General features: G+C 40.7%; 1 protein-coding gene across 3 annotated transcripts in view; it reads left to right on the top strand.

Moving 5' to 3' along the window:
• The first annotated feature begins 34 nt into the window (after positions 1-34).
• Positions 35-13527, top strand: part of uggt1.L (UDP-glucose glycoprotein glucosyltransferase 1 L homeolog) — a 71121-nt gene continuing 57628 nt past the window's right edge. For 2 of the 3 annotated variants that reach the window (XM_018263986.2, XM_018263984.2), the window contains exons 1-5: positions 35-170; positions 4626-4764; positions 10081-10154; positions 10800-10930; positions 12421-12533. In XM_018263986.2, coding sequence (XP_018119475.1) covers positions 4637-4764; positions 10081-10154; positions 10800-10930; positions 12421-12533 — 446 coding nt within the window. In that variant the 5' untranslated portion in view covers positions 35-170; positions 4626-4636. Of the gene's footprint in view, positions 171-210; positions 875-4625; positions 4765-10080; positions 10155-10799; positions 10931-12420; positions 12534-13527 lie in introns of those variants that run through there. The other variant, XM_041563512.1, reaches the window with a different exon arrangement.

Genomic DNA, 13527 nt, shown 5'->3' with positions numbered 1-13527 from the left:
CGCGACAAAGTCCAATTTGTTCTGATTTTTCGCTGCAATATTGGCCCCCATTTACCCATAAGAAAAATGTCCGCCGCTGCGCTTGGCAAGGCAAACTCATTTCCCGGAAAGGGGCGGAAAAGGAAGTGGCGTCCGGGACAGAGTTGCTTCGAAAGGAATAGCCGGCAATTGTGAGTATTTTGTGTTTTCTTGCATTTGACTTATATAAAGACCACCGAGGGAAGTGAGAAATAAAATATTCTGTGGATTCTCAATTATCTACATTTAGTCTGAGCTTGTGCTTTTGTAACTAGTGTGCTCGGATAGGCAGATCCTCAGTGTAGCATGCAAATAGTCTGCATGGGCCATGCAAATAGTCTGTATGGGGCAGCAGCACTGAACGGTGATATGAAGGGTTGATTTTAGGGTTCAGCGGGGAGGACACTAGTTGTCCATGATTAAAGGGGCACTTTGCAAGGGTGAAGGAAAACACAGATTAAAGCCCATTGTTATATTGTTTATGGCTGTCAGGGTGGATTGTGGCAGTTGTAGTCTTAACACCAGCTGGAAGTTGATGGCTGACCGTCCCTGATTATATATTTTATTTGCTGCTTTTCTGATGGGAGCCTTGTTCAGTGGCGTAACTACCGGGGGAGCAGGGGGTGCAGTCGCACCAGGCCCGCTCCCCCTCGGGGCCCTCCAGAGCCACTAGATTTTTTTTTTTTTTTTTAACAATTGCTTTTTTCGCCATTCTATTTTTCTTCTGGCTGGTCCGGCTCTTTTTTTTTGTGCTGGCTGGTCACTTCCCCCTGCCGTTGTGCTGGCTGGTCACCTCCCCCTGCTGTTGGGCAGTGTTATCTCCGGTCCGGTTTCTGTGGAGCCGCTCTGCTCGAAGGTATGAGGATTTCAGCTGTCTACAGTACATAAAACAACATTACTACTCTCTTATTATCCCTTTTTAGTAAACTTGGGCTATATGTGGATATTTTATTTTACGTGTGTGTGTGTGGGCAGTCATAGTGCTTTGTTGGAGACATGTTGGAGATTTTCTTGTGACTTTAATATAACACTCAATGAAATGTGCATAGAATGTCAAAATGCTGCATAACTTAACTGAAAAAATGAAAGATACATGCTTGTAATATGGTATATGCAGTATAAAAGTTTTCAGCCTGCTGAATTCATCTTTTCCCTCCACATAGCCATTCTATTAATCAACTCTATGTACCATAAGGATATGGATTTTTGTTAAAAATATCTACTACTTCTTTTCAGTCTCGCTTTAAAAATGGTATGGTGTCCATATTAACAGTGGGATAATAATAATCTCTGGGAAGGGAGTGTGACTGTGGGATAGCAGGTATAGTAGGGAGAGATGGTGTCTATAGTAACAGTGGATAATAGTCTCTGGGAAGGGAGTGTGACTGTGGGATAGCAGGTATAGTAGGGAGAGATGGTGTCTATAGTAACAGTGGATAATAGTCTCTGGGAAGGGAGTGAGACTGTGGGATAGCAGGTATAGTAGGGAGAGATGGTGCCTATAGTAACAGTTGGATAATAGTCTCTGGGAAGGGAGTGTGACTGGGATAGCAGGTATAGTAGGGAAAGATGGTGCCTATAGTAACAGTGGGATAATAGTCTCTGGGAAGGGAGTGTGACTGTGGGATAGCAGGTATAGTAGGGAGAGATGGTGCCTATAGTAACAGTGGATAATAGTCTCTGGGAAGGTAGTGTGACTGTGGGATAGCAGGTATAGTAGGGAGAGATGGTGTCTATAGTAACAGTGGATAATAGTCTCTGGGAAGGTAGTGTGACTGTGGGATAGCAGGTATAGTAGGGAGAGATGGTGTCTATAGTAACAGTGGATAATAGTCTCTGGGAAGGGAGTGTGACTGTGGGATAGCAGGTATAGTAGGGAGAGATGGTGTCTATAGTAACAGTGGATAATAGTCTCTGGGAAGGGAGTGTGACTGTGGGATAGCAGGTATAGTAGGGAGAGATGGTGTCTATAGTAACAGTGGATAATAGTCTCTGGGAAGGAAGTGTGACTGTGGGATAGCAGGTATAGTAGGGAGAGATGGTGTCTATAGTAACAGTGGATAATAGTCTCTGGGAAGGTAGTGTGACTGTGGGATAGCAGGTATAGTAGGGAGAGATGGTGTCTATAGTAACAGTGGATAATAGTCTCTGGGAAGGGAGTGTGACTGTGGGATAGCAGGTATAGTAGGGAGAGATGGTGTCTATAGTAACAGTGGATAATAGTCTCTGGGAAGGGAGTGTGACTGTGGGATAGCAGGTATAGTAGGGAGAGATGGTGTCTATAGTAACAGTGGATAATAGTCTCTGGGAAGGGAGTGTGACTGTGGGATAGCAGGTATAGTAGGGAGAGATGGTGCCTATAGTAACAGTGGATAATAGTCTCTGGGAAGGGAGTGTGACTGTGGGATAACAGGTATAGTAAGTAGAGATGGTGCCTATGATGCAGTGCAGAGCTGATGCTGTTTGTCACTTTGAGCAGGAGACCCAGCACTAAGCAAGTTCAGTCAGCGCTTCCCCTCACTCACTAGCACTCCCCCAGATTGGCTGTTCATATCTCGGGCTTTGAGCTGGTATAACCTCTCAGGCCCTGATTGGTCAAACCACTGTTTCATAGCTGAAGCAGTGCCGGTGACATAGCTGTTCCCATTCAGCACAACACTGTAGGCAGCACACGGCTCCTCTGCGCAATGCCACCAAGTCCCTCTTTACAGAACAGGACATAGAGCTGACCGAGCACCTGCAATGCTAATCCTCGCCCTACTACTTGCTCTCCCAACACAGTAATTCTGTATTCCAGCCCAATTCGTGGGGGTAGGGGGGCCCAGTTTTAAATTTCTGTACCAGGGCCCTTAGGGGTCTAGTTACGCCACTGGCCTTGTTGCTTCCTGTATTTCTGGGGCCCCTCATATCCAGGATCGGACTAGGACACCAGGGTCCCACCAAAAAACCTTAGACCAGGGGCCCACTCTCAGTACTACAGTGTTATTTTTCTTCTCACTCAACCTCTATTTTCCTAGTCTCTGTTCTTTACATACTATAACCTATTATTCTGTTTATTTGGCCTCTATGTTCTCATAGAAATAGGGAATGGCCATGAAATAGGCCAAATGTTTAGCAGCATGAGGGTCCACTGACAACAGGGCCCACCTGGAGTTTTCCTGGTATCCCTGTTGGCCAATCCGACACTGCTCATATCTAACTCTGGCACTGGCTATATGCTTTATATTGGCTGCATAATAAACACCGATCCTGTAGTGTAACAGAGTATGAATAGATTTAGGGCAACACCCAATATTCATTTGCTGCTTCTGTTGTGTTGTGCTGGGGTGTTTTGCTGCGGCTGGAGTTCCCTATTGTCACAGAATCATCGTTAGTATCAAATTAAAATATAAATAGTTGTCGTAAGGTGGCCATAGATGTCGCCAAACGAGCGGATCTTTCCCCAATATTCCATTAACAAGCATGGCTATATTGGGGGTGATCTGAACGTTCGGCCGGTCCGATCGACCAAACGACCGATCTCCGCCGAACTAAAGATGTCGGCACTCACCATACACGATAGGAAAATCGCACGAATCCTTGATTCGTATGATAGGATCTGTGCATCTATGGCCAGCTTTAATTCTAAACAGAGCCAATGGGATATTATATTCATGTACTCTCACTCTCCACTCCCATCCTCTGTAAGTTCCAAGCATGGAGTAACTTTAATTTCCCTGCTTAGCTCGTGAAGCTGTATACATTATTGCCTACAAAATTAGGGGTTTTCCCATTTATCCTATATGTCTCCATTAAGGTATGTTGATCCAAATTACAGAAAAATCCGTTATCCAGAAAAACTCCAGGTCCCGAGCATTCTGGATAACAGGTCCCATATCTATATTTCCAACAATTGAGTTTTTTCATCTTCTTAATTTGTGTTAATACAAGCTCAAGGCTTGAAGCACCAGCCACCTTTCTGGAAGCTTGTAATGTTTCTAACTTTCTCTTCTGTCCATATCAAGAAAGTGCATAATTTAAAAATAAATTGGCCAAAATGTGCTTATTCAGCTGCAAATCTGCTTGTGGCTTTAGGGCAATGACAAACTGGGGGTGTTTTTAGGCCATTCAAGTTCTGCATTTTTGAGTGGCTTAAAAATAGAGCACCGAAGCAGCCAAAACTGCCTCCATTGCCTTGCATATGAATCTCCTGCAGGTGCTTGAGAGTCGCCTGCAGTTACATGTGACATTTGCCTGACAAAAAAGACTGCCATGGTTCCAGCATTTATAATGCATGAGAGCTTGCCGGCGTTTGTCATACAAGTCACACCTTTTAGAATAATGGCTGTGCTACATTTCTCTCGAATAGACAAAATGTGTGTGATTGTCTCCTGTTGCCTCCAGTGACGGATATATGGAATCATTTTTAGTATGGTACAGCCCATAATTTCAATCTGAAAACCCAAATGGCTTTACTTCAGTAAATTCCAGGTGCCCGCAATAGAAAGAGCTGAAATGGCACTTACATACGGTATTGCTGCTACGTTACTAGCAAAGCTAGTGGTACCATATACAAGTATAGACACTGAATCATTGCATTTATAACTTTTTGCTTCTGTTTCTTATAGGAACCGGCCCTATGATGGGAGCAGCCATGTTTCTCCTTGGCTTGTGCCTGTGTTTCTCCAGTGTCTCTGCAGATTCCAAAGCCGTGACAACGTCAATCACCGCAAAGTGGGCATCTACTCCTTTACTGTTGGAAGCCAGGTAAGAACTGCCATTTAATATTGGATAAAACACACTAGGGATCATTTATAAAGAGTGGGCAAATCTGCATCTGGGCAGTAACCCATAGCAACCAATCACTGATTAGCTTTTTTCAGGCAGCTGCAGGCTGAACACTAAAAGCAATCATCTGATTGGCTGCCTTGGGTTACTGTCCAGGTGCACATTTACCCAGTGTTTATAAATAACCCCCATTGACTACATCTAGTTTGTATTATTCATCCTTTCATCCTTTGGGCACCACATTTAAGTGTGTCTGATAGATGCTGCTCTCAGTTTAACTGTAACAATATTTTGTTGTTCTGACAAGCTTACCAAGCTGACTAGGAGAATAAATTATCTCAGCTTTATTTTTCTCCTTGTTTGCTTATAAATTCGACATCAGTGATTTGTCTCCTGCCAAACTGAAAGCTTTCAGATTTATGTTTGATTACTGACTTACTTTGTGTCAGTCTGCTAAAACTGTATTGATTGTGTTTGGAAGATCATAAAAAGAGAGAGTTAATAAATCTAAAAGTAATGTATGTGGTTTTTGGAAGGGAGGATAAATTGATCATAAGTATCTCTTGCTCGACTGTCTTGTGAAGAGCAATTACAAGAGACAAGTCATTAATTACAAATACTGGGAACTTTGGTTCATAGCCCCTGGAATGTATAGATTTATACCCTGCTGTGCTCTGTTAAAAAGAGGTCAGGTTAGGGAGATTGTATGTAGAACAGGACGTAAGGAGATAACATTTGTTTGGCTTTTCCTATAAAAGTCATGAGAATATTAAAAATGTGCACTGCACATGACCAGTTTGTTTTATACGACTGATATCAAAATTTTAAATGCACCAGTGTGACTGGGGTCTAAAGCTGGCCAGATTCGAACATCTGACCAATTTCATCTGCCCTACCATCAACTTGTGTCCGTTTTGAACGACCCTTCTGAACACTCCATCTGCAGTTTCTCTTTGCATCCTCAGATCCATTTGGTATCGACTAAGAACAAATAGAAGTAATGTCACTAGTGACCTATTGCTTGGATATATTGAAGTGTTGGCCAGTGTATAAATAGGGTCAGTGACCCCCATTTGAAAGCTGCAGAGTCAGAACAAGAGGGCAAACAATTCAAAAACCATGAAAAAGAGAAAATCAAGGCCAATTAAAAAATTGCTTGGAAGTGGCCATTCAATAACATACTAAAAGTTAATTTAAATATGAACCACCCCTTTAAACGTTTTTAATTGTTTAAACAGTCGTTTAGAAGGTATTTGTCAGTGTAATTGCTACTGAAAGCAGTACCCTCCCGGCTGTGTACAGAAAGGGATAAACAAAGCTAAAATTCATTTCCAAACAATGAAAACAGAACGTTCATTTAGAATGTGTCTACACTGAATAACAACTGTAAATGTATTTAATTAAACATACAAAATAACATATTTGCTGAGTAGTGTAACATTTCATTGTATGCTCAGTGTTCATGTCGCCTGTAAGCTTCAGCTGACTCTGAGAGCAGAAATGTGAAAAAGCTGTATCCTCAAATTGGGTGGGTTAACCACGAATATCCCTGAAACAGGATAACACAACAGACTGTATGTTTACTCTTTAATGCTGCTCTGCTTCTGAATGAGTGTAACAGCCAAATCTGCTTAGCTGCTCACTGATGCTCAGCTTTGCCTTTCTTTGCATAAGTAACATGGATCAGGGCTGTCACCGGGAAAGGAATATTTCCAGCATGAAACGTTCCCTAACATCACACGGATTTCAAAGTGATATTCAAAGCCTACTTTATCTTAGGGATGTCAGAGAAGGAAGTGCCCAAAGGAGGAATATCGTTGACATTTCTTCGATCACCAACACAGGCAGAGTCAACACCTCTGTAACCAGAATGTTTAGGGTTGAGAGTTTCTTTTAGACAGCAAAGTAGTCAGAACAGTAGTTACAGTAGTCCAAATTTCACCACAGTGCAGGTTCCTCAATGGGCACCACCAATTATCTTGAGGTTATAGATGCCTTTATTGCACACTTAAGGGCATTACAGCAATGTTTCAGGCCCTTTATCAAGCTAAACTGACAATCACCATCGATTTATACACTCAAATGCCAGCTGTCGGGTCATTTTGAAAAAGTTATCCAAAACAGTGTATCCAACAGTAATAAGTGAAACAAGTTCAATACCAACTTCCAAGCATATGTGCTCCATATAGTGCAGGCGAAACAAGTCCGTTTTCAAAATATATGTAAAAGACAAAAGAATAAAAACTATATAAAAGCTGTTGAACTTGTTTCACTTATTGTTTCTCTGTATTGTTGGATACACTGTTTTGGATAACTTTTTCAAAAAAGACCCTCTAGGCGGCATGTGAAGGTATAAATTGATGGGTATTGATTGTCAGTTTTGCTTAATAAAGGAGCAAGCAAGGCCTGGAACATTGCTTTAAAGGCATTTTAACCTCAACATAAATGGTGGTGTTGTTCCAGTTTGAACCCTGTTTTGAGTGTTTCTGTTTACTCTTGTCATTGGTTATCACTACAACCTTTAGTTATGGCCACTTCTACGTGGCGATGCATTATAACTCTGTTTATATCATAGTTACATAATAAGTTAGGTTTAAAAAAAGACACATGTCCATCAAGTTCAACCTTTTATATATATTTATATATAACCTGCCTGTTGATCCAGAGGAAGGCAACATAAAAAAACCCTTCTGAACCGTCACCAATTTACCATCAGGAAGGAATATTTTCCCCCAATGAGGCAATCAGACTAGTCCATGGATCAACAAATCTCTGGGCATGATTTTTCATAGAAACACATGCACAAGTCATGAACAGATTGATTACCTTATGTTTTCCAGATTGTAGTAGTGTCAATATTGAGGTATCTGGGGTTGGAAGAAATTGTTTTAGAGGATTCCAATACTTAATATTATCCATTTGTTAAAGGGGGGTGCTGTTATCCTCAAATCAGTATTTTTCTTGGTGAGTGTTTACGAATACAGGCCAAGAAACTACTGGGGGCTTGACTATGCACCTGGGAGACCACCACAGTTGGCATCATTAGGATTTAAAAGCCCACCAGTGCTGCTTGGAAACCAGCCAGACGTTGGAAATACAAACTTTGTTGAATAAGCGTGAACAAATGCTGTTGAACATATTGCTGAACTGCTTTGTTTTTGGCCATATACACAATTCTGCACATTCTAATTACAAGGCAAAGTGATCCTATTGCAACTCCTATCTTTGTAATTAGCAGAGATTTCCTTTGGTAATTAAATCGCGTAATGCCATTACTTGACTTAATGGCGTTCTCTCCATATGTGTTTTACCACTGAGTTTATTTAAACTTTTGTGTTGTGTTTCCTGAGTTATTATGCCATTATTTCATCAGCCATAGCAATCCCCAGTATGTTCTGTGTCACCATTTTTCTTTGCTCTATGCCACTTTGGGTGGTTAGTTTGCTCCCCCTCTCCCCTTTTAATGCTGACATCCTGCTCATTAAAATTGTTCTTACTGCTCAGTAATCACATTGCTGCACGTTCTGGTCTCGCTGGAAGCAGGAGCTGGTGCCAGATGGTGAGCATCATTGGTGCTTTAAGTGCTCTTTAGTTACAGAATGCGCAGCTATAGACTCGCACAAACACAAGATACAGACTAATGCGGGAGGTGTTAATTTTAAAGCAAAAATATCCTGTTTATATATAAATACAATATAATATTCAGAGTGCAAGCCTGGTTAGTAATTAACTCTGATTTATTTTACACAATACGGCTGGAATTAGTGCATTGATTCAGAATTGATTAAAGGACCAGTAACATCAAAAAATGAAATTGTTTTAAAGTAATAAAAATAAAATTCAGTGTTGCCCTGCACTAGTAAAACTGCTGTGTTTGCTTCAAAAACATTACTGTTATTTATATAAATGAGCTGCTGTGTAGCCATGGGAGCAGCTATTCAAAGGAGAAAAGGCTCAAGTTACACAGCAGATAAGCTCTGTAGAACATAATGTTATCTGTTATACATTATTTATCCTGTGCCATATTGCTGTTTTACACAGCAGCTTGTTTATATGAACTATAGTAGTGTTTCTGAAGCAAACACATCAGTTTTACCAGTGCAGGGCATCACTACATGATATTTTCATTACTTTAAAACACTTTCAGTTTTTGGTGTTACTGTTCCTTTAAACGGGTGGTTCACCTTTAAAATAACTTTTAGTATGTTATAAAATGGACACTTCTAAGCAATTTTTCATTTGGCCTTCATTTTTTCCTTTTCATAGTTTTTGAATTATTTGCCTTCTTCTTCTGACTCTTTCCAGCTTTCAAATGGGGGTCGCTGACACCATGTGAAAAATAAATGACCTGTACAGCAATAAATGTATTGTTATTAGGGATGCACCAAATCCACTATATTGGATTCGGCCGAACCCCCGAATCCTTAACGAAAGATTTGTCCGAATGCCAAACCGAATCCTAATTTGCAAATTAGGAACGGGAATGGGAAAACATTTTTTACTTCATTGTTTTGTAAAAAAAAGTCACACAAATTCCCTGTCCGCCCCTAATTTGCATATGCAAATTTGGATTCATTTCGGGCGGGCAGAAGTATCCGTTGAATCAGAATGCTGCTGGAAAAGGCCGAATCCTGGATTCGGTGCATCCCTAATTGTTATAGCTACTTTTTATTTTTCATCTAGCTGAGGCCCTCTCTTATTCATGTTATAGTCCATTATCCAAATCAGTGTATGGTTGCTAGGGTAATAAAGCAACCCTGGTAACCAGATTACTGAAACTACATACTGGAGAGCTGCTGAATACACTAAATACGGAAAGAACTCAAAACTCAAAAACTACAAATAATAAATGAAAACGAAATGAAAGTTTCTCAGAATATCACACTCCACATCATAATAAAAGTTAACCCAAAGGTGCACAACCCCTTTAATAATCAGCCTTGCCGCATCCACTACCATGACAAATGTAACCTTCGTTTCTGCTGATGTGTTGCTGATTTCCTGCAACCATCAGGTTTAGTTTCTCAGCAGCAGCCCAGAGCATACTGAGCATGTGCAGTGCCGCTGGTGAATGGGCCAGGCAAGATTCAAAATGGAGATCTGCTGTGGACAGATTTGAAGGCATGGTTCCTTTTTGCTGTAGTGCTGCTGAACCTCTGGTCCTGTACAGAAAGTTTAGAAAATAAAGTACAGAACGTGTACCCATATTCTGGGTTGATTTCACCTTTACAATGCAAGATAAGGTGTTTTTCAGTATTTTACACTAATAGCCTTTTTTTGAATGGTTTATCTTAGTGAATTCTTAGCTGAAGAAGCACCCGATAAGTTCTGGGCCTTTGTGGATGAAGTGCAACAAGTGGAGGATCAAGGTAGGGTGAACGATGGCTTTTTTTAAAAAAAAAATAGATGTTTTCTGTGCCTTTATTACAACAGCAATAGAACGATAAGAGGACAATTTCTTATTGATGCTGCAGATTTCAGTTTGAGGGCAACCCTTTCTCCTGCATTAAATAACTTCCCTTATGTTCAGTGTAGCAGGTATTTGAGGTACACCACATGTCTGCAAATAGGGCCCATCTACTTCCGCAATGACAGTACAGGTATGGGACCTGTTATCCAGAATGCTTGCGACCTGGGGTTTTATGGATAACAGATCTTTCCGTAAATTGGACCTTCATACTACAAGTCTACTATTATATAAACATTAAATAAACCCAATAGGCTGGTTTTGCTTCCAATAAGGATTAATTATACCTTAGTTTGGATCAAGTACAAGGTACTGTTTTATTATAACAGAGAAAAAGGAAATAATGTTTAAAAATTTGTATTTTGATAGAATGGAGTGTATGGGAGACGGCCATTCCATAATTTGGAGCTTTCTGGATAATGGGTTTCCGGATAACGGATCCTATACCTGTATCATGTTCATTTAGGAGTTTATTGTGACGCCAGTAGAGTCCTGGGATCTGAAACTGTCTACATATGATTAATCATAGATGGATGTTCCCTTACAGGTTCTGATAATATCAACTACGAGCTGATGGTGAATAAAGCAAGCCGACAACTATCACCACAACAGGAGAACCTTCTAAAATTTGCCTTGTCTCTCCGCACCTACTCTGCTACAGTCCAGACCTTCCAGCAGGTGTGTATTCTGAGGCTACCAGTCTATGTAGCTTTTGTTTCTATAGGTGGTAGATGACAATTGTTCACTTTTATTAATTTGGAAAGATTGCCGCAAGTGGTACCCTACTAGTGGAGCAGTGCAATGTAGTAGAAATGTGAGATACAGAGATGGAGACAGCTTATTGAGTTCGGAACATTATATTTGCTCCCTTAATTCTTAACTGTTCTCCTTTGCTTGTGATGCTATTGCACAGCAGCAACAGAAAGTCAGTTGTCAGTGGAGCCAACTACAAAGCTAGGGTTTAATACTACTTGGAAGACATGGCATGATTAATATTAATTTGCTTCCTGGTACTTGCTGCCAAAAGTTTTCCTTCTTGGGTGCAGGAGTAGTATCAAGTTGTTCTTGCTATCTGACACCCCTAAGGGTATGTTTTGTGTGTTTATCGCTACAAAAGCCTCCACAAACAAATCTTTACATTAAATCGAATTGTTTTGTCATCGGTTGTAAAGTGAAACATCTCAGCATAGCATCCTTGATTGTGCCAGCTGTCTTCTATAAGTAGGGTTGCCACCTTTTTAAAAATTCTTTATCGGCTGGTGGGGGGCGGGGACACAAAGAGGCAGACCGTGACGCCAAAAGGGGCGGGGCCCGCGCCGCGGACACTAAAAGAAGCACAAGAAAAGCTAAGTTCCAGGGGATTGGGGGCAGGCCGAGGGCTCTTTTTAATTGTATTACAAATTTACCGGCAGCTACATTGCCGGTAAATTTGTAATACCGGCCCGGGCCTTGGCAGGTATTTTACCGGCTAGGCCGGTAAAATACCGGCCGGGTGGCAACCCTACCTATAAGTATATGTGTACATATTAAGGCAGCATTGTAAGGTTTGAGTTTCTATGCTGGGATAAATACTCACAGTACATCAAAGGATAAGTAAACCTTTAAAATAAGTGCATGCAAAATTGACGAGGGTGCTATTCTAAGCACTTTTGTAATGTACATTCATTATTTATTTTGTTTTTAACCCAAGATATTAAGGGATATGTGTACTGTTAATATGAATGAATTTTGTTACAACGGCACCACCTACTGGTCATTTTCTGACCATTCTGACCACCAAGTAGTCAAGGAAGTTGTCAGGAAAAAGAATAAGGCTGCTCTGATGTTCTTCTGCTTAGGAAAGATTTGAGAACGGTTCTACTTTTTTGTTTTTTCCTAAGCAGAAGAACATCAGAGCAGCCTCTTTCTTTCTCCAAGACAACTTCCTTGACTACTTGGTGGTCAGATGGGTCAGAAACTGGCCAGCAGGTGGTGCTGTTCTCACTAAATTGATTTATATTAAAGGATCAGTAACATAAATTTGTTATAGAACAAAAAAAAAACAACCTCCTCAATTTTACATGCACTTATTTTAAAGATTTACTTATCCTTTAAAGATATAGATAGGAAAACATTGTTGTCTGACCATTACGCAAATGTTAAGCCAAGCACCGTCTGTCTGACTGCAGATGGCCGCAGATGAGCCGCCCCCCCCAGGCTGCAAAAGTTTCCTAGCAGTGCATGGAGTGAAGACGTGTGTTCTTGAAAACTTGTCATCACTTCTGAAGACTGCTTCTGACAGGTAATGCCAATTCCTTCCTACTAACTCTGTTAGGCTCGGTCACTGTATTGTAACTACTATAAGTACAGATATATTTATGCCTGTTTATGAGGAATTCAACAAATGTTGCCACTATAGGCATATCATACCATTTGCAGACTGCAGCACCATCACTTTCTCTGTGCTGTATGGTACATCTATTGTTAAAGAGACTATACCTTCTCACACAACATATTATGAAATGTCGTTTCTGAGCACTTTTGCAACAGCTAGGATCATGAATGTGTATCATGAGTGACCCCTACTGTTCTATTTGGGCATGGGCTGGCCAAAAAGTAAGTTAATGATGCAGGAAATTAGTTCTATCACAGTGTTACAGGTAGGGATTCACCGAATCCAGGATTTGGTTCGGGATTCGACCTTTTTCAGCAGGATTTGGCAGAATCCTAATTTGTAAATGCAAATTATGGGCAGGGAGGGAAATCGCATGACTTTTTGTCACAAAACAAGGTAGTAAAAAATGTTTTCCCACCCCTAATTTGCATGTGCAAATTAAGATTCGGTTTAGTATTTGCCCGAATCTTTCGCGAAGTATTCAGGGGGTTCGGCCGAATCCCAAAATAGTGGATTCGGAGCTATTGAACTCAGCAGAGAAGCTGCAGGAGATGCTTCCTACATCAGTAACTTAAAGGAACAGTAACATCAAAAAATGAAAGTGGTTTAAAGTAATGAATTAATAATATACTTTTGTGTTGGACTGCTAAAACTGGTGTGTTTGCTTCAGAAACAACAATAATTATATAAACTAGTGGCTATGTAGCAATGGGGGGACAGCCATTCAAAGCAGAAAAAGGAGAAAAGGCAGACAACAGATAACAAATACGCTCTGTAGTATACAATGGGATTATTCAGAGCTTATCTGTTATCTACTGTGTATCCTGTGCTTGAATGACTGCCCCCATGGCTACACAGCAACTTGTTTATATGAACTATAGTAGTGTTTCTGAAGCAAACA

Source organism: Xenopus laevis, chromosome 5L, assembly GCF_017654675.1.
Source record: "Xenopus laevis strain J_2021 chromosome 5L, Xenopus_laevis_v10.1, whole genome shotgun sequence".
Classification (NCBI taxonomy): domain Eukaryota; kingdom Metazoa; phylum Chordata; class Amphibia; order Anura; family Pipidae; genus Xenopus; species Xenopus laevis.
Note: the sequence above shows the minus strand (reverse complement) of the source record. Positions and strands in the feature narration are given on the sequence as shown.